This window comes from Neoarius graeffei, chromosome 15 (assembly GCF_027579695.1).
Source record: "Neoarius graeffei isolate fNeoGra1 chromosome 15, fNeoGra1.pri, whole genome shotgun sequence".
Classification (NCBI taxonomy): Eukaryota; Metazoa; Chordata; class Actinopteri; order Siluriformes; family Ariidae; genus Neoarius; species Neoarius graeffei.
Genome location: NC_083583.1, coordinates 7,187,673 through 7,209,829, shown reverse-complemented (window position 1 = coordinate 7,209,829; position 22,157 = coordinate 7,187,673). Strand labels below are relative to the sequence as shown.

The window sequence follows — 22,157 nt, the reverse complement described above, 5'->3', positions numbered from 1 at the left end:
TCCTGATCTTGTTCTGATATACAGCATCTCTATTAAACCGGGAAGTAGGTATGTATTCTTTTAATGATCCTTCAGTCCTAACGACGCAGTTGAAAATTGGGGGAAGCGTGGAAAAAAAATCAATCGCGATCTTTTTCTTTTGTCCTTCACCGACTCTATTAGTTTTCCATTTATATCTGATGTGGAGAACCCCCCAAATAAATAAGTAAATAAATCAAATCTTGGAATGAGAAAAGAACAGCAGTGTTGACGTAGTAATTGTTTAAGTGGTGTGTACATGGGCAGTTGAAGTGTGCTTGTTTTAGTAAAGTTTATTTAAAGCGAGACGGCCTTTCGATTTCATAAAATCAGTGAAATTTATTTCCCTCTGAAATGTGGTCATTGTGATATATGTTTATTTCTGCAATATCTCACAAAATATCAGGCCATTCTGTGGCTGGGAAGTTATTAATTTGAGGGGATTAAAGCAAATAATGTGCATGAAATTACTCACTTCGTGCAGTCAAGCAGACAGAGGAAGTCTGTGTGTGCGCATCTACAGGTTTACCTTTGAGCGTGCACTGACAGTTCCATCATTCTGTCGCTAAACGAACAGCTGATCACACCGAGGTGCTCACTGAGCGCCCATATTTATTAGTTTGGTCCTGCGTTTCCTTTCCTTCGTATATAACATAACGTCTTTTCTTCTCGCTTTCTTTCCGTTACTGTAGTCGGTCTTTCACGTTTCATTCGCACACTCACGTCCTCCGTTTTTCTCTCCTGTTTCAAATTTGTATCCCTTGCTCGAACAGGGAAAGCCCACCACGTGGTGCATGACGTAGTATCTTGAACTGGGTCATGGTGAAGCAGGAAAAAATAGCGGAGAATTTAAGGCCACGTGGCCCTAAATACATTAATTGTTCTATTAAAAAAAGCCAAATAAAATTGGAAGTCTGTGATTCGAATTCAGTAGCTTTTGGTCCACGAAACAAAAATAATTGGGTGTCGGGGAAACTTCGTTTTATGACCTACACTTGAAAAATCTGAAAGGCAGTCTACCTTTAAAATGCTTTCAAGAGAACGACTTTTCGTTACAAGGGGGCTGTACACTAAAAGTAGAAAGATTTAAGACAAAATAGGGCATCTCAATGGTGACTAAACAGTATATTAAAAATCCCAGTTCAAGAACTAGGCCTAATCTCAGGCTTATACCCTCTCTCGCTTACATCACCAGGCAAATCCTAATAAAGGAGTATGAAAGGAAGTTAACATGCATAAGGGAGTAAAGAGGAGGAAAGGGGCAGCGGGGAGGGGGGTGACGGTAGTGGTGCTCTGGCTTGTCGATCGATGCAGTGATTGGCAGTTAATGGCTTTTCCTGTTCTGCCTTCGTAACCCCACTCTGATGGCTGTTGCCTCTGATAGGAGATGGCAGATGGCATTTGACTTTCGTACATAAAGCCCTGACTTTGTGGAGATGGCTTCATCGTGTTTAATGATTTAAAAGTTAAGTTGAATATTGGGAATTCTCTGCTGCAACTAGGCCAAGGAGGACTGTCAAGCTTCAAACGCTCACTTCCAAGAACCGAGAGTGCGTCCCTCGCAATAGAAACCACAAATTTTATCAGACGTCTGTGAAGGAGTTGAAAAGCTAATCAGGTGGATTTGAAACAGCTTGCATCACATTTGTCACGTTTCGTACTCAGACAAATAAGAGCACATCACTGAATTTGGTTTCCCACCTCCAAATCTTTAACCTATCTGATAAAAGAGACTCCTTTCATTCGTATAACCCTCATAGCTCTTTACTTTCATGTATTAGTCCATAGACGTAAACATTTACAGCGCATTGCAACACTCCAAATGTCCAATGATTACACTGGCACTTTTTATGTAAAAGCATAAAAAAAGTGGCAAATCGAAATAACAAATCGAGGGTAGGTCTGTATTTCATATTTACAGAAAGAACGGTCATTCTCGAGCAACCCAGTGATTATATTACGAACTGGGAAACAAGATCCCTGTTGAAAGAGAGAGAGGAGAAATATTCTCCTGCAGTGCGAGATGCTGAGGAGACCAAAGCTGGCCTCATAACTCATCAGCGATACTGTTCTGTTGAAGTAAGGGGCAGGACACTGGAGATCCGTTTAGAAATAGGACAGAACAAAAGCCTGGTTCTGCATGTGCCGTGTGGATAGAGATCTGGAACCAGTGGGACCCGATGGTGCTGAATTAATACACTTGGTGAGAGAGAGATAGCGAGTGCACTTCCCCTTGCAACATCAACAAAAAATTTAATAAAGCCTGCTTCATATAACTCATTAATAAGGTCCTCCCCTCCCCTCTTTCAGTGCTTAATTTAATATTACAATAATTTGAATAATCATTTGCATACCAGATCTACTCGAGTGGCAAAAAAAAAAAAAAGAATAAAATAATGCCTCCCCAAGACTTCATTGGTACAGTAGCCCAGACTGGCCTTCTGGTTCAAATTAGCACAACAAAACCACTCCAACCTAACAAGTATAAATTAAGGAAATTCCTAAGCAGTGACAGAGTCCGTATGAAGAATCCAAAGCTGCTGAAATCAAATTTAAGACCTGGTGTTGGCCAAATGTGGTGATGCTGCTGACGAGAAGGTGGAGGAGTGCTGCAGTCGCCAAAGCGCTGAAGACTTCCTCCACTGTCTCCCGTTCGCATCTTCGCGCCCACAGTGCCAAGTTCATAAATCAACGTGACCATTTGAAAAAAATGCTTCATAAAACACCAATGTGTGAAACCGCTTAAAAAACAGAACAAAAAAGAAAACGCTTTTCCACTTATTCCAGCAGCTGCGACCAATAAAAAAAGGCACCTCCAAGAGGTTGACCTCAGAGTTCACCACATCAGCAGGAGGGGCAGCATGGGGGGATCAGAGCACCAGCGAGCCTATGACACTGTATGTGAGAGTGTGTGTTTTCCTCCTTCGCACTTCTGTACGGGGAGCCGCAGCCAGAGAATGTGTGGGCTATAAAGTTGCAGTAAATGTTTGCCCTTGAAAAACAGCTCCGCTTGTCCCTCAACCTCACGCCGGCTCTTTCGTTCTCTCTCGTCACCTCAAGAAGCATAAAGTCGAACGCAGGTGGACGGCGAGAGAAGTGAGAATGCCGAGATGGCATGTGGAGCTATAAAAATGGCGCAAGGATGAAGTGAAGTGAAACATTTGTTTGTCCTGCGTCTCTTCGCTTCCAGAAAGTTCCTTCGGTTCCTAGATGTTCCTTCAAATAAACATTTCCTTCAACATTTTTGGGTATCAACATTTCTCTTCTTGCCTTTTTAAAATGTCTCTTTTCTGTTTTTTTTTTTAAAGTTTTATATATATATATATATATATATATATATATATATATATATATATATATATAAAAGGATTAAAAGCGCCTGATGAGAAAACAAGGTGCGAAATTATTTTTTCAAAGGGGTCCCCAATAAAAACCATATGACACCCCAGGCTGAACTGCTTAATTACAAAGGGATGAAAATCTGCACTCTACATCTGGCGAGATCATTGCCCCCATAATGCTGATAGATTTACAGCTCCCAGTGCTAACCCTGGACTCCGGCGCACAGCAATTAGGCTGTACATAAGACGCTTCACTGGGCGTCCTTCTCAGCAGGGGAGGCTGGGTTTGACTTTTTCAGCTCAGCGCTGTTGAGCAAAAGATGTTCAGGAAACCCCCCGATCTCATCTCATAGTGTGAGATCCACCTAGAACAAGGGTATCAAGCTGAAATCCTACCCGGGCTACATCAGCATTTTACTGAGATGTTGAATGGCTATAATATAAGGTTATTCTTTTTTTTTTTTAAACATATTATCCATTCTAGCAATTAACATCGCAGCATCACAGCTCCAGGATGCCTGGTTTGATCCTGAGCTCAAGTTACTGTCTGTGCTTTTACATGTTCTCTTGGTATTTGTGAGTTTCCTTTGAGTTCTCGGGTTTCTGAATCTACCAGTGCATACTGAAAATGAATGAATGAATGAATGAATGAATGAATGAATGAATCTATGCTCTGAAAGTAAAATAAAGGTGCGGTCCCACAATACCGATAACTATAACTACAACTATACCAATAACTATAAATAAATGCAGTTTATCCCCTGCAGTTTATGTGGTCGGTGCTCACACCAGACCGATAACGATACCTATAGCCCAGGCCGGGGTTTATCCGTATCAGTGAGATTGCTTCTGGAGCCATTTATCCAGGCCTGGACCTGATCCGATAAAACATCTGACCAATCAGATAATTGTTTACATGTGACATTGTCTGAGCACGTGCTATTTTTCCCCGGGCATCTTTGTGCATCCTTGTTGCATCATGAAGTCACGGAATACGGATCCACGGAAAATAGAAAATGTAATACAAAGCACGACTCTTTTATTCACGGATATGTGATTATTTTCTGTGAAATATCAATCGTAAATTAATAAACTAAACATATAAACGCAGGTAAGATATTTTAATTATGAACTTCGGCAATCGAAACATTTAATTGTTTTAGACTTCTTAATTTTTTATCCGTGATGCATCATCCGTATGAAATCGGTAACCGATCTGTAATATACTGAAACATCCGTGACCAATCTGTAAATTATTAGCATCTGTGATGCATCCGTATTCAAATCCGTAACCACTCCGTATTTCGTATCCTTTTTTATTATATTTCCGTAATCTGTGACCTATCTGTATTTTATCAACCACTGGAGTGTCTACATGGATTGTTTTGAAGTCCAAGCTGTACAGTATGACCCGGAATAATGTGCTACTACTTGGAAAAAACTTCCAGGACTATTCCTAAATTGCATGCGTTTATTTCCCTGAGTGGCAGCACCAACCGGGATTACAGTTGTGGTGTGACTCCTCCAGACTGGAACTAAATTCAGGCAGAGTTGTAGTTATTGGTATAGTTATAGTTATCGGTGTTGTGGGACCGGGCCCTAAGATCATCTCATCTCATCTCATCTCATCTCATTATCTGTAGCCGCTTTATCCTGTTCTACAGGGTCGCAGGCGAGCTGGAGCCTATCCCAGCTGACTATGGGCGAAAGGCGGGGTACACCCTGGACAAGTCGCCAGGTCATCACAGGGCTGACACATAGACACAGACAACCATTCACACTCACATTCACACCTACGCTCAATTTAGAGTCACCAGTTAGCCTAACCTGCATGTCTTTGGACTGTGGGGGAAACCGGAGCACCCGGAGGAAACCCACATGGACACGGGGAGAACATGCAAACTCCGCACAGAAAGGCCCTCGCCGGCCACGGGGCTCGAACCCGGACCTTCTTGCTGTGAGGCGACAGCGCTAACCACTACACCACCGTGCCGCCCGCCCTAAGATCATTCTTGGAAAAAAGAATGGTTAACGAATGCATCAGTTGTATGCACGATTGGGCCAAGGTGATAACAATACTTCAAATCGATGTTCAAAATAGAGTACGGTTCAAAACCTGTTTCCCAAAGGTCACAAATGAAGCTATATAACATTAAGAAAGACCTTTAAGGCTTATCTGTGCTAAGAACGTACATCTCTTTCCCATCCCTCTTGTCTTCGCACTCCATCAATTTTTCGTTTTTGAACATTTTGTAGATCTCTGTCTACTTTGGATGATACATGACGGGATTTGGGAATCAATCACTGAATCGTGCTAAAGGCCAACACCCGACATGTTTCTCAATCTATTTTTACATCAAGCTCGGCAGATAGGAGTCAATTTTAATCAGCGTTTCAGCACTGCGAGATGCAGCCATGGAACATACCGTACAGAACGCAGTCGTCGTTCTGTATCCTACAGGTCTGGTGTTCCAGATTGTGTGAAAATGTGAAGCAGTTTGCACGGGTCTAAAGCCTCGGTCACAACCGGCCGTACGTGCTCCTACGGCCGGTCTACGTGCAAAAAACGCAAGAAACGCACGGAGGGCGTGCGTGTGACGTGCTGATTTTCGAGCCGTAGACCGGCCGCAGAGGTTCTTTGTCATGTCAAAGAAACTCTACGGGCGCTTACGTTTTTTTTTTTCAGGTTGCAAGACAAACTTACGGCCAACGTGCGTCTTTCTCCATGAAAAAAAAAAAAAACACAGCGATTTGGGAAACGCCAAAAATCGCACGGCCAAAAAATCGTACGTCCGGTTGTGACCTAGGCTTAATGTAACAAAGCAACCAGCCATGTTCGAGTTTGGTACCTGTGGTCTAGAAAGACGACCCTGATGCCAATGCGCCAATCGAGTCATCTTTAATTTTATGTTTCTCACGAACATAGAAAGCAGATCAGCAAAGTTGCGGCTGCCTTTGGTTTATTTTACACGTCCAGAAAAATGCCAATGGGCCATGCGTACAGCTCCTGAAACCAATCCTGTTGTGATGAACTCGTAAAAACGAGTCTCGAGGTCAGAAGGGGAAAGAGTGAGTGGGGTCCATAGGCTCATTTTCTGGCCTGGATTTATCAGTCCCTGGACTCTTCTGAGCTTCCCAAACACAAACACCACACACACACACACACACACACACACACGTTCTGCCCCTCTTCCCTTCACTGAGCACCATGAACAGAACAGCGCTGAGGCCCAGGCCACTCAAAAACCGTTAATCTGCCTGCTTGGCTGCTGACGTATTGATGCCAATGAGCTAGTGAGTTAGCCTTCCCTCGCTCTCCGTCTCCCTCTCCCTCTCTTTCCGTCTCTTCAAAGGGACATTATTTACCAACTGGTGATTCTGTTTCCACGGTGACCAGCACTCAACCAATAGGGCAGTGACCCGCGACTTCCGTTCTCCCGCTCAGTCGAGTCCTCTGTTGTAATTTGCCTTCAAAATTTGACTGACAAATGCAAGCAAAAGCAACACTAAATCACAGAGCAGACCTGATTAAACACACCACTTATCAGGAATTTGTTGAACACCAAGCAATCACGCAATCATACACTTAAGATAGAAGAAATATGCATTGCATTGAGAAGGGAATAATTTTCCGCTGATCACTCCAGCTCCCCCCGTTAAGTTAAAAAAGACAAGCATCTGGTCCAGAACAACAAGGTGAAACGAGGCAACTGACAAAAACAACATTGTTTGTTTGCTCTATTTTCACTAAGGCCAGTTCTGCTGTTTATCCTTTATAAGGTGTTTGATGAAACGCAGATCTACGGTCGAGTGAGTAAATTAGCCGACGTGTAAACAACTCTGGAGCAAGCCACGAGGAAAGCGTGATGAGAGATAGATGGAAGAGGAAAGAAAGAAAGGGGAAAGGAAGCAGGAGAGAAAGCGTCAGAGAAAGGAGGGAAAAAAAGGCTGAGGGAAAATCTGGCAGCGGAGAATGTTTAGTTTTTCAGGCTTGTTGGATTAAAGATATTTAACCTTAAGTAGAGCATAGCGCAGGACCACCCAGCCACGCTGCTCCGTTTTGTGGTGTGTGACGGGTAGCTGTCTTGTTTATTAATTTTCTAGGACGAGATGAGGAGAAAAGGGTGAGACGCTTTCATTCAGACACAGAGAGCCACGCAGGGAAAATACATATATTTACGTCAGTTCAACTTTCTAACCCCTATACACACACACACACACACACGCTAGTTTTTTCACTGTGGGATAATTACGCGGCTGATAACAGACTCTATGGCAACATTCTGCCTGAAAAAAAGGGGGGTGGAAAGTAATCAAAACACAATTTAGTTATTAAGACGACACACAATAATGCACTCTCTCTGTAACAGGTCAGCGTCTTTATCTTTGTACACCCCCACCACCAACACTTTGAAATCTCTTCCCTCTCTGTGCTTACTTTTGCAATCCTAACAAACAGATGGCTTAACGAGAGAACTCAAGTGTGCCTGGTTGGCTTCTGGGCTACACACACACATGCACAGAAGTACAGATGCACTGCTAACCATCAGCAGGGCCAGAGCAGCTGAGCAGCCACGGGTCACCGGCTGGCCTTTTCCAACGTGGGAGCCGCAAAGAGTTGTGAAATTACACCAGACTGCCAGAGATATGCAGCCTTGAGCCCTCCCCTCCCTTTCTGCTACGGACCAACGCCGAGCTTCTCCACACCCACTCAATCTGTGACTGGAAGCCTCTCTGGCCAATCCTTGAGCCTGTTTTATAGAGAAATCCATTCTCTGTTTGGCTTATTGCAAAGCAAGAGTTCAGCGCCCTCCAGGCACAAAGGGGCACATCAGGTTCAGAGGTGATGTGCCTGGGGTCACGGGTCATGGCTTACTAGTGGAGGTCTTGTCATGAACTTAAACACCATTTGAGCAATAGCATAGCATCCTGGCGTACATTTCCAGAAAGGAAAATCTTTTTATGCTGTCGTTTCAAGTGGAAAAAAAACCCAAACAAAACATTTGTGCTGTACAAGGTGGTAGGACTACTATGTCTTTAACAGTGATGGGTGAAAAGGAGGAGGGGGGTTTGAGCAGGATGTCTGAGTGGTGGCGGTGTGGACACAGTGCAAGTGCTTTATTAGCGCTGTACTACCAGTAAATCAGAGCTCGGCTCTTCCTGGAAGAGGAGCAACCTTTTTTGCCCACTGAGCACTATTACTGAACAATCACAGGCTAGCCATGATAATTAGGAGAGTATCTCCGTCTAAACGTCTCTCTGCTTCATTCTATCGCTCTCAGACCTGACGCCTGCCCTCTTCCCTCTTACATCCCCCCCTCCCTCCACCCTGACCCCTCTACCTCTCCACTCCTCCCTCCATCTCTAGTCCTGACTGATGTCTGGAGGATTAGCTTGTATACTTGGGGCGTGTCTCTTTCGTTCTCTCTTTCTCCTCACCCTCCTTCCTGCACAGATACCACTACAGAAATGCGCCACTTTGACTCTATTTGATGATTTAAAAAAAAAAAAAACCCATAAGACTGGGACTCATATCTGAAGTCTGACTAATGGGAGGGTTGAGCTGTTACCGAGAGCCACGTTAATGTGTTTCCTTGTGGCGGCCATGGTTAATCCCTTCCCTTGCATCACTGTCTGTTTTGTTTTACAGTGTTTTTCCTCTGTTCTCCACCGAGCGTGGACGTTTTTCCCTCCACACCGCTGAGCTGCTCCAGTTGGATTGCACTGGAGGGGAAAATAAGAAGAGGGAAGCCTGTCCAAAAAAACGCCGACACTCTGTGGCTGGATTTGGTGGGCCACGACCGTATTAGCAGAGCCGATGTATGACAGAACGTGATCTATTCGCGCAAGCTTGGACCAGCGGTAGTGGCTGAATGTGTGCTTGTGTGCACATGTGAGTTTGTGTAGATCCTTGTGCATTTAATCGAGCGAGACAAGGAAAAAAATGCACTGGTAGAGGGGAGGTAGTGTACGAAGGGTTTCTCGGGTAAAGATTCCCTATGTGATAGTGACGGCACTTTCTTCCTCTCTTTCCACGGCCAAGAGGCATCTGGAGTGGATTTTGTGCGAGCAGACACCGAGGAACATGATTACATTCAGTTAACTGCGGCCTAAACTGATTATGCATGTGCCAAGCTAATGGACTACATTTGCAAGAGGAAAAATAACATCCAATCAATCTCAATTACTGCAGATAGCAGTGGCCCCCGAGACGAGGAAGGTAGCCAACTAACCCCCCATGCTCTTCCTGCTCCCCTGAAAGGTCTGACTGGAAGCTCAAGCCTGGCCCCGGTTTGCCCCGGCTACACCCAGGTTGTCTGGAGGAGTCCAGACTCATGTCTAACTCCAGTAAACCTCCCTCATCTACATGATCTACATAATCAATTACGCAAAGTGCAATCACTGAAAAGTATTTCTTGAGTTTACTACTTATTTTTCAACTCAGAGTATGTCCACAGTGAAGGTTGTGAACACTCGGTACTTCTGTATGCAAGAACAAATGAACCACAGCACAAAAAAAGAGAGAGAAAAGCCATTTAAGCCAGATGTTGTATTCATGATTGCTCTGATTAATTGCTGTAGTAATTGGTCTAGTAATTGCCCTACTACTTAAGTGGATTTGCTTAAATATAAGGGTACTCCAGGTACTTGAAGACACTCTAAGTGTATAATCTTCTCTACTGGAGACTTCATCATGGAACTCCTCAAGAGTCAAGGTTTATTCGTGCTGACAGTTCTTGAGGTTGTGAGGTTACAAATTAAGGTGTAGAACAGTTTATGACACGGCATCACGTTGTCGCCTAACAGCTCCAGGGTCCCTGGTTCAACCCTGAGTTCGGGTTACTGTCTGTACAGAGGTTCACACGTACTACCATATCCGTAAGGTTTTTTTTCCCCCCCCCAGTTTCTCTAGTTTCCTCCCACCTCCCAGAAAAACAAGAGTTGCTCTGAGAGCACAATATCCCATGCTGGCAACTATGCCATAACTCTGGTAAAATGCGACTGAATTGAACGAAATTGCAATATGCATATTTTCAACATATAACAAAGAATCCTGTCAAGTTTCGTGAAATTCCTCCAAAAATTGTGAGAGGAGTTGATTTCAGAAGGTGAGTACCCTTCCTGGGACAGACGGACGGACAGATGGATGAATGGACGGACGGACGCCGCCATGACATAATCCCCCTTCGGGCCTTTCGGCCAGTGGGAGATAAAAAAAATTGTGAGGGAAGCAGATTTCAGAAAGCAAGCACACCTTGACGAAATTGCCAAAGTACAAGTTTGTTAATAATCAAGGGCATAACTCTGGTAAAATTTGCCCAAATTAAACGAAATTTCAATCTGCGTATAACGGTCATATAACAAAGCCTTTTGCCAAGTTTGGTGAAATTCCTCCACAAATTGTGAGAGGAGTTGATTTCAGAAGAACGTACACCCTCATGAAATTGTCAAAGTACAAGTTATTTAATCAAGGGTCAAAACTCTGGGAAAATTTTCACAAATAAAATTAAATCGCAATCTGCGTATTACCATCAAGGCCTTTTGCCAAGCTTCGAGAAACTTGTCCAAAAATTGTGAGAGGAGTTTTTTGTCAGAAGGCGAACACACCTTCATAGAATTGTGAAAGTACAAGATTGATAATCAAGGGCCACAATTCTGGTAAAATGTGACTGAATTGAACAAAATAACAATATGCGTACTACCGACATATCACAAGTTTGGTGAAATTCCTCCACAAATAGTGAGAGGAGTTGATTTCAGAAGGAAAACGCACTCTCGTGAAATTATCAAAGTATAATTTTGTTAATCAAGGGCTGTAACTGGTAAAATGTGACCGAATTTAACAAAATTACAATATGCATGTTACCAACATATAACAAAGAATCCTGCTGAGTTTTGTGAAATTCCTCCAAAAATTTGTGAGAGGAGTTTATTTCAGAAGGTGAGCATCCTTCCCAGGACGGACAGACGGACAGGAATCGCCACGACATAATCCCCCTTCGGGCCTTTCAGCCAGCGGGTATAAAAAGGGCAAATTGCCCTGAGGTGTGAGTGTGTGAATGTGAGTGCGCAGTGCCATACGCTGGGACGGGACTGGCATCCCATGCAGGGTGAATTCCCACTTTAGCACAACCCTGACTAGGGTAAAGTGCTTTTTGAAGACAAAAAAAAAAAGTTTCAGAAAATTCCAAAGAATAGTGTAGCAATAAGAAGACGTATTTAACAATAAGCCTGGGTTTGGTTAGGGATGGGGAACATGATGATACAATATTGATAATGTGATAAGTTATGTCATTGTGATATCTTTTTCTAACATTTAAAAAAAGTTACACTATCTCCAAATTAATTTATTTTGTAGACATAGGACTATAATAATTTTCTTTATCATTCATTAAATGCAGGTTTTTCAAACCTACAGTACATATTGTAACTTATTCTATCTACATTCATTGGATATGAACAATCGAGCGCTCTGATTGGCTACTCTGCTACTAGGATATCAGCTCATATACCGTGAGTAGAGAAAAACAGAAACAAAATGGCAGAGCGTGTTGCTGAATCAACTGAGGATGAAATAAAAACTTGACTCGAAAACAAAACCCCAAAAATTGTTATCAAGTATTGAAAAGAAACAGAACTAGCTCAAAGAATATAGTTTTTTGGGGGGGTCCCCCCCACCAATGTCTCCTGTTCCACACTCCAGCCCAGTCAGTGACAGTAATGCACCTTTAAGTTGGTTTGCCAATTGCCAAAAAAAAAAAACCCTGAAGAAGAAGAAGAAAACCCCCAAAATACAAAAAAAAAAACCAAAACAACAAAAGTATTTGATGGTACGAACGTATCTTTTTTATTTTTCAAGAATTATTATTATTATTATTATTGCATTTTTCACAAATTGCTCCTGTCATTTCGCCGGTTTGTTTACATTCTAAGCGGAAATGATTTTGTCAGACGTTTTGTATAAAGTTTTAATTTATCGAATTTGCAAAAAATAAATATAAAAATGCTCTGGTTCTCAAAATCCAGTGAATGTGGATAGAATAGAACAGTTTTTCCACTCAATCTCCTCGTACGTGGCTTATAGCCAACTCGGTGCTACGCGCCTCGTCAGCTATCAGCTCATGTCCAACTCATGGAATAACTGACTTGTATTTCAATATATCGGGACATGATATTTCTGTCATATTACCACACCTCTAGGATTGTGTATATTGTGGTGATTTGGCTGAGGGACCGGAACATTAGTGGACTTCCACTCTTAGCAATGGAAAGAGTGAGAAAAAGTCTAAACCGTAGTAAACTGTAAATTGACCCAAATTTTGTTGTGGAACCGCATCTGCAAATGCTTATTGGTTGACCATCATGACATCATGCTGACCATGACAAAACCGCCAGCAAGCAGGAACTTGTACTGAGCGAGGGAAGGTGAAAGTTCACCAAGGACAAAAAAAAAAAAAAAGACAGACTGACAAGAGAGGTAAAATGGAACGACCTGATGTCATCACTGGACCGGGCTCTATGGTGGTCCATGTGGTTAGAACAACTTGCCCAAGCTTTCCATGGGCTTTCAGAACATTCCAATATGTGGAGTGGTGGGAGGAGGCGTATTTTTAGAAAGGCCTAATATGGGCTGCATACCACAGACTCTCAAATTATCCCATCCAGCTTAGCCCTCAGTTTAAACCTTCCTTTTTAATTCCGGTAATTACAGGCTCCAATTTATACGGAGTCATGCACACAAAGGGACTGTTTAATGCAAACCAGTTTGATTTGGGTGAAGTGTCCCAAAGATCTCCCACATCTAACAGCCTGTTTATGCTGACTTGATTTATGTTCTCTCCAAAAAGTCCAAAAATATTACACTTTTTTGCATCAGGTTTCATTTTCCCTCCTCACAGACGGAACCCAGCCATTCTGGCAGCGAACCATCATGCTTGGACTGTCAGTGCCTACCACCATCGCCATAAAGCCAATGGGACATGAAGTCTGTGATGCTGCGGCGTGGCTGGCGTGTCACCTCGACAGAAAAAACAAAACAAAACAACAACTCAGCATCCTCATGCAGTTATTATTTAAAAAGAAACACATTTATAGGTCACGAAGTGCTGAAACGACGTGTCAAATTGTGAACGTCTCTATTAGCAGGCGAGATGATGTGGATGTTGCTCTATTTGCTGCCTACATCTCATTTACTTTTTGGTTTCCTGGAGTTCTGTGGGTTAAGGAACTGTTTTAAGTACCTCAGAGCTTGATGTGCACATTTCAGTTGCTTTCATGCTCTGGATAGGGAGATGAAACTACAGAGATGTGGCTATGCCTCTAAACCGATCTCGAAAACGTAATTATATGAGCCCTTGAGTGAAGATTAATGCCATTTCCAAAAACATACCAACTGGGCTGGAATAGTAATTTGCATAGCCAGGTGCTGAAGGCAAGCTTAACCTGGTTACTAAGCCAAAAATTGTGCCTGGAGCAAAATGAGACTGCCTCCACAAGTTAGTCATGCGACTCATGTTACATGTTCGAATTGTTGTGGAATTTGTAAATATCCTGACTACGTGTCCGGGCCTGAACAGGGTGAGGCGGTCGGACACCCTTCCTAAAGGTCCTGAGGGTTCTGCAAGCATCAAGCCTTTGACGGTCAATGAAGTTGCTTGTTCAGCACTGCTCTTGAGCATTATCTCCTTAGGCCAGGGTTATGACTGACCTGGGAGCTCCATCTCACACCTTTCCTCTTAATGGGGTGTTGAGAAACAATATCTCTCCGTTAGTGAGCTGGATGCTCTTGTGCTGTAGACAGGAAGCCTGCAATAAAGCCATCGACGGACTGGAACCCATTCATAAAGAACCTGCAGCTCTCTGACCAAGCTGATGGAGTGTTGGCTGTTATTTCAAATTATTCTGTTTTACCGCATCTTTCTAATGTGATTAAAGCCCGCCATAAAAGACAATCTGTTTTTGCGAATGCTTTTGGGCAATAGTTGATCTGGCGCAGTGGCACTTGGTACAAAGTGCCTCTTGGAAAAGTTAAATGAATAAAACTTGATAATATGTAATGTTTGTTTTCGGTCATTTGCTTTCCAAGAGTGTAACACTTAAAAACAGAGTCTTTGTGTAAATAAAGGCAAAACAAGGGAGAGAGAGAGTCCAGAGTGCACCATGATCTCGGAGGGAGGGTCTGAGAATGGCTGGATGTAAATATCTCTGAGAATGTTTGGGGGAGCGACCGAGGATCTCTTTAAGTCTGTGAGAAACGGTTGAGGAAAAGGGACAGATAAAGAGGGGAAGGAAAAAGAGAAGTCCCTGTGCGCTACGATGCCAGTTTGGGTTAACCGCGCTGAGAGCCTGGTGCTGCAGACACACAGGATAGGTGCCTAAGTGGATTCAGGCCTGTTAGATTTATAGCCATTTGTTCAGAGAGTGTTCATCCATTGGCTATTATGGAATGATTAGAGGAGAAGGTGAAGCTCCAACTCTGGAGAAAATCAATACAGCTGTCGAGAACGATCCTGCCTTTCCCGCTCCGAGGAGTATTAGCACCAAACCCTTCTCTCTCTCCTCGCTCACTTCACACTTCTTCATCCTGTCTCTGTCCTCCTTCCCTTCCCACCCTACTGACCTGCCATGTTCTTCTGTCCTTCTCTTAACGACTCCTGCTGCTTCTGTCTCCACTGTCTAGGCATCATAATACAACATCCGCATCACCCACAGCCTGAGGAGTATGGGGAGGGGTAGTGGTAGTAGATTCTTTCATTTGCTGGATGAACGGGGGATTGAGCAATTCAAGTTCAAGTCTACACAACTGGAATAATCACTTACCTTGTAGAGCTTGAGGCTGGCCTCGTGGCGCGAATTGACAGTGTGCATGCGGAGCTTCTCTAGGCTGTTGGTGTAGTAGTCACAGGCGTTGCACTTGAGGTGAACTGGGTTCCCGATGGCCACGCATTTTAGGCGCCACTCGTTTCCCTTGCCGCCCTCCTTAATGTGGGCCACCAGCTGGTACTTCTGCACATGCTTGTCAGTCTTGCAGTGCAGCTGAAAGTTGGCCTTCAGCTGCGTGGTGTAGCGGCACAGCTTACACTGGTGCGAGTCACCCACCACGGCCTTCCACTCGTCCTCGGGCAGTGTGCGCTCGGCGCCCATGTGTAAGCCCAACATGTCCAGGTTGTCGGTGGTGAACCGGTTGCACACGGCACACTGGAAGAGCTTCAGTGATGGGTCAATGGTCTGCGACAGGCTCTCGCCCAAGGTCATCAGCTCTTCAGATACCAGCTGCCCTCCTCCCAGACGTACGTCCATGGGAATGTCCCCTCCTACTGAAGACGCAGCATAGAAAAAAAGGCATTGCTGTTAATTATTTGTTTTAACACACATACTACAACTCTCCCTGTTATTACACATTCATCTGGTTGTTTTTTAGTCTGAATGTCTGGGGGAAGGGACACGGTGCTCAGACTTTGAACAAACAGCCAAGTTTGTCTATACTGTCAAAGCAGATTTGCTTTGCAGACCTCTGGAGGATGATGTACAGTACACACCTAACTTTATTAAACCAAAGACATGCCATTCTTTCATCTAAGACAAGATTAGAAAGGAGAAAAGAAAGCCTGACTTCTCAACCAAGGACCAGGTACAGTTACAGATTTATGCAAGACCATTTTTGGACTTTCAGCTCATCATTTCCAGAGGCAAGGATTCCAGAGTAAATCATTACAGGACAGCTAATGAGTGCCCTAACCTACTTTACTGTACATCAGAAATCAGATCTTTCCCCATTGTTTGAGGAACTTTAATATCTCATCTCATTATCTCTAGCCGCTTTATCCTGTTCTACAGGGTCGCAGGCGAGCCGGAGCCTATCCCAGCTGACTACGGGCGAAAGGCGGGGTACACCCTGGACAAGTCGCCAGGTCATCACAGGGCTGACACATAGACACAGACAACCATTCACACTCACATTCACACCTACGGTCAATTTAGAGTCACCAGTTAACCTAACCTGCATGTCTTTGGACTGTGGGGGAAACCGGAGCACCCGGAGGAAACCCACGCGGACACGGGGAGAACATGCAAACTCTGCACAGAAAGGTCCTCGCTGGCCACGGGGCTCGAACCCGGACCTTCTTGCTGTGAGGCGACGGCGCTAACCACTACACCGCCGTGCCGCCCGAACTTTAATATAAAATATAAAAAGTGCATTTTTACTCCAGATGGTCCGCCAAATCGACAGAGGTCCCTTTCTGGAATTCAGAATCAGAGCTCCTGACTGGTTACTTGAGGTGAAGGAGATGAGAAGAACGCTCTGAATAATCAAGAACAGAGTCACAAACATGACAAAGCAATCAGGTGGTGTGCAAGAAGATGCGTTGTTTAAAAGCGAGGACAAATCAGGAGCAGTCTGCGTGTTTTTGCCTTTGCTCACTGATCTTTAATCTATCACTGCCCAGACTGAGTACACTGGCTGACCCCGCCTGGCTTTACACTAAATTAATTCCAGCAGCCTCTCTCTCTCTCTCTCTCTCTCTCTCTCTCTCTCTCTCTTTTTATTATTATTATTTATTGCTGCAGTATGCAGCCTTTTTTTCTCTGACTTTCCTCTATTACCTGCATTTTTATAGCAGGGAGAGGAAGACCTCTGCAAAACAAAAACCTGAAATCATTCACAAATCCACCACTTGGGGTGCAGAAGTCTGTTTTTATAGGTCACCTGATTCATACATGCCAACTCTTGATTCGCCTGTTTCTCTCCCGTCTCTGTTTTCCTTTACTCATTTGGTAAACAATTCCATCTTCAAATAGCTTCATGCGCATGAATCAGTTCTTATAATAATTTCTGTGGATTTATATCTGGTTTGAGCAACAAAACATTCCAAGATCATGACTGTTCCTTCCTAAGTTGGCAGGACAGTGCGTTGATAAATTTAATTTAGAGTTTAATTGAAGGAACGGCACTGACTCACTTACTTTCTCTCTCTCTCTCTCTAGTTTAGGTTGTAAGGATAAGGGCTATAAAAGAAAACAAGAAGGGACAGTACGCTTATTTGAGATTATGATTTGTCATCCCTTAGGGAACTGGCAAAAAATAATATAAAAAGATGAAAACTGGAATCTTCGGCTTTAATATAAATACAAAACAAACCATTGCCGTGATATTTTTTTTCCAAATATGATCTAATTTATAAGTAGGAGAATAAGTATAAGAAGGAGAAAATGAAATAGACGAGTATGTGTGCGGACAGTGAGGTTGCAGCTGGCACGCCAAAGCCTCCGCTTCACCGCTGCATTCCCCATTTCCTTTCATTTCTTTTACCAAAATAAAAATTATAGCTGCAATTATAAGTGAAAGGGGGGAAAGGAGGTGAGTCGGGTTGGTTAGGACAGCAACAGTTTATGAATAACGACAAACAAACAAGCAAAAAAAAGCTGATGTGCAGAACGAAGAGCTGCCTGGCCTGCCTATTCATACTGTGTTTGTGTGTGTGTGTATTGGGGGGATTTCCCAGGAATAGTGACCTGACTAACACAATAGACGTTACTACCAAGTTGAGGCTCTATGCTAGGAAGATATGCGTTTTCTCCTCCTACTTTTCTGTTTCCTGTGTGTTTGTGTGAAATATATCGATTCACAGAGATACGGTATCCGTTCCCTTTATACCTAAGCATGGTAAGTAATACTGTCTGATGCCCCCAACACCTGTTTTTAAGCATCAACCTGCATACAAACCTGTACAAAAGATCCAGACTCGAGTTGTATCTCCTCAAGCTTTGCATGTTAGAAACCTCTCTGTACTCTTGAGTTATGGTGACATCCTGTTCTTTCAGGAAAGGAACATAATGAAGGATTTCCTTTTTTTGCTTGCATCAGAGTCTATGCCAGTTCAGTTACATGTCACCCAGAGAAAATAGCACGCTCTTTCAAGGCAAGCTTTCATAGACAAAGAACGCACTTGTAGCACAGGCTAGTGAGTATTTATCTCTACTTTAGGCAGGAAGGCCTCTCTGGTATTTTTTTCAGTCATACCACATTTTCTTTCACTGTCATGTTTCAAGAAGTAGTTTAAAATCGCAAGTGCATTGATGTGACCTTTCTACTTTTTCAGTCAGATATTTTTAATCAAATACTTATGTTTTAATGATACAAAGAGCAAATGAAAAACAGTAAAGGACTAAGCTTCTCCATGAAAGCAAGAGCCATACAACTCACCTAGGGCCGGGGCCAAAGAGGCCATATTAGGGTCCAGGTGGAATCCTCCGAGCAAGAATTGGGCGTCGGCTCCAGTAGGATCCATCTTCAGGCCTGGAGGCAGGCTCATGTTTTGGGTCAGGTAGTACTGGTAAAGCTCTGCTTCAGAAGGTGAGTGCATGGCCCCCAGGCCAAGACGGCCATGTTGCATCTGGGTGACATTCTGCTGAAGCAGCATCATGTTGTGCATGTGTTTCTCACTAGTCATGTGGATGCGTAGGTTGCGAGCCACATTGGTCTCGTAGTCACACACCTCGCAGCGCCAAGTGGGTTTGCTCTTGGGTTTGGTGGGTGAAGGAGCCCCACAAGGCCCAGCTATGTGTGTAGATGACTGTACCGGATGGTGGTGATGGCTTGGGTGGTGACTGCTGGCCTGAGTGGCTGATGGAACTGACACCACGCCACCAGGTGTATGCCCAAACACCTGCTCACTGGCCGTAGGGATGGAACCTCCATTCTGCAGGGTCTGCATGTTGTTGAGGTGTTTATCTGACTGCATGTGGATACTCAGATTGCCCTTTGTGGTGGTGGAGTAATTACAGACCTCACAACGGAAGGGCTTGTAGCCACAGGTGTAGCTCTCACCCCGAGCCAAACGTGGATGGCTCTGCCCACTGCTGCAGTACACACAGGAGTTCCCAGAATCTGGATGCTTCTCCTTCATGTGGGCCTCCAGGGTCTGCTGGTACTTGTAATGCCAGTTGCACTTGGGACACTTAAGCGTCTTGCAAGAGTTGCGCGAATGCATCATTGTCATATGGCCACCCAGGGAGCGCGACGAGCCCAGAACAGTGTCGCATTTAGGGCACTCAACACCATTTCCTCCACTGGCCCCTGCCCCATGATTCTGGGTGCACTCACCCACCCCAGTAATGTCGCAGGTTCCTGCATGCTGGGAGTTGGGATGGGAGTGTGGTGAAGGATGTGGGTGGTGGTGATGGTGGTGGTGGTGGTGGTGGTGGTGCAAGTGGGCACCACTATCATCATCTCCCTCTGCCAGGCATTCATTTGGTTCAGGAGCTGTGGCACTATCTCGATTGGCACTTTCATCAGCAGCGGTGTTGGAGGCAAGAGGGGAGGAAGTCCCCGCTGAGGAGCATGCGGCTCCATCCTCCTCACCTCCTCTTCTGGTGGCTGCCGCCATTGCCATGGGGACAGTGGGCCCCTGGCAATTAAAGCTCAGTGGGAGCTCTGAAGACCTCCCTCCATCATCTGCAGCCATTCCCTCTTCTGATCCACTGACAGAAGAAGAGCACATGGAAGCTGGGACTTTGCTGTTGAGTGTGGGGCTGGCTGCAGAGGAACGGGCAGAAGGCTGAAGAGCGCTACTAGGCATTAATAAAGGAGATTTGGAAATACTTTGGTTTGAGACAGCTGGTTCCCCGACTTGTCCACCACCACCACTACTTCTACTGCCACTACAGGCCACCGCAGTGCCATCGTCCTCCACTTCGTCCTCCTCTTCTTCTAAGAGAAGATCCTCCTCTTCATCAGAGGCCACCTCCTCACCATGAATTAGAGTTTTGCTTTCACAGAGCTCCATGTCCCCATCCTCCCCTCTCTGAGTCCCCTCTTTTCCCACAGGCCCCTCTGTTCTCCCTCCCTGAGCCTTGGGCAGGGTAATGGAGTCTTTGGCAGGACCTGGGTTTGAGGTAAGAGATGGGTTATTTCCAAGGCCTCCCAGGGTGAGTAGGGCTTGTTGCTGGAGACCGGAATCAGAGTCTTTGTTGAGGAGGCCTTCGCCTCCTCCACTATTGCTCCCAGCCTCTAAATGGACTCCACTAAATGTGCCAAAGAAGCTCTGGCCTGAGTTCATGGGCATTAGATTGGGTGGCTGAGGAGAACTCTTGTTTTTTGGTTCCAGGAAGCTAATTAGGGGCTCTTTGTCTTTACCGATGCCCTGTATAATGGCAGAAGCGTGCTTGTGGCCCAAAAGCCTACGCTCATCCTCACACAAGGTCATGCGATGATCATGGACAGCGTGAGTGGCAAAGGAGCGAGCATAACCAAAGGACAGTTTGCAGAGAAAACACATGAGAATGGGCTTGCCTTTACCATAAAGGGCTAGACCGTCAAATTTAGAGAAATCCACATTGTTGGGAACATCTTTGGATACACAAGACTTCTTGGCAGACCCGTCGCTGTTTAGATAATCCTTGTTGCTTTTGTGCCGCACATCAAAAACGCGGAAACTGTGCAGTACAGGACTGTGGCCTGCCGGGGTTGAGGTATTGGGGAAACCTTGGTCTGCGGAGCCAAACCACTTTCCAAAAGATGAGGCTATGTGGAACGTGTTGATGATCTGAGGGTAAACTGATGAGGAGGTTCCGGCAAGTTCCCCTGGTTTACCACCACCGGAGAGAAAATTTGAGGGAAGCAAGCTAGATGTCATGCTCCCATCACTTTGGATCAGCTGGCTTAGGCTTTCCACAATGTATGCTGAGCCATCAGGCTGGTAGACAATTTCCCCAGCTAGGTTTTCCACATCACTGCTCTCTTCTTCCTCCTCTTCCTCTCCTTCTTCACTCCCACTTTCCATAGCACCCCTCCGCTGGATGGGTTGCTGCCGCATGAGTGTGGGCATGCCACCTCCTACTGGAGCGATAGGTATGCCGGGGAAGGGCTGCAAACTCGGAAAACAGTTGTCAATCTCCATATCGTCCAAGTCCTCCAAGTCCTCGTCGTCCTCTCCGCAGCTCCCTGCCTCCTGCTCCTCCTCCAACCCCTCTTGTCTGGGGTGCAGTTGGCTGCTGGTGGAACTGTCACTGGTAGCCTGGGATGGGGTCCGTGTTTGCTGCTGCTGTTGCTTCTGTTCTCTCACAACCTCACGAGGTGTGCTGGGGCTCTGAAGCTGAGCTGAGAGAGACAGGGGATCCAAGGAAGGGGGGTGGTTGCTGGAAGTGACCTGTGCACTAGGGCGATCGTTCCAGGGTTGAGGAGGATGCTGCTGAGGCTGCTGGGAGGTGGTTGAAGAGCTGAGCCCATCGTCTGTCCCAGAAACCACGGGAGACTCACAGCTTTCCATGCTGATGCCTACATGAGGCGTTCATCGCATCCAAGCCTGAATGAAAAACACAGAAAGGAGAGAGAGATATGGTTAAAAAAAATGCTGAATTAAGGAGAATTCTAAACCTATATAAAAGTAGAGGACAAAAGAAACGACTCCAGTCATGCTTCCATTACGTTGTTCCTAATCAAGCCAAGTCCCAACTTTCTAATACTAAACATTCAGTGACATTCAGTTACAAAGAGACTTGATAAACTGAAAATGCTATGTATAGAGCTGTGAACAGGCTTGATGTATAGTGCATTAGATGAGAGACAAAAGTGCAAGATCTAATAGTGGAAAATGACAGAGTGCTCATTACGGTAGATTAGGTACTTAAACACAATACCTCAGACATGCATTAATAAGCCAGCTCAGATGGCTCTTCCTGTCATATCAGCAAGTTACCATCTTTTATCTTCGTCTTCCAAACAACACTCAGAGTCTACCATGTTCCAGATTCCCACATACATCCGGTTTTAATTAACGCTCAGTCTGAGAAACAGTA

General features: G+C 44.8%; 1 protein-coding gene across 2 annotated transcripts in view; it reads right to left on the bottom strand.

Annotated features, from left to right (window-relative positions):
* The window catches only part of zfhx3b (zinc finger homeobox 3b), a 162,976-nt gene extending 141,330 nt beyond the window's left edge, over positions 1–21,646 (bottom strand). Inside the window, exons 1-2 of one of the 2 annotated variants that reach the window (XM_060940809.1) lie at positions 18,565–21,646; positions 15,180–15,676 (exon numbers count right to left, since the gene is read on the bottom strand). In XM_060940809.1, coding sequence (XP_060796792.1) covers positions 15,180–15,676; positions 18,565–21,628 — 3,561 coding nt within the window. In that variant the 5' untranslated portion in view covers positions 21,629–21,646. The remainder of the gene's footprint in view (positions 1–15,179; positions 15,677–18,564) is intronic. The other variant, XM_060940810.1, reaches the window with a different exon arrangement.
* Positions 21,647–22,157: the final 511 nt, after the last annotated feature.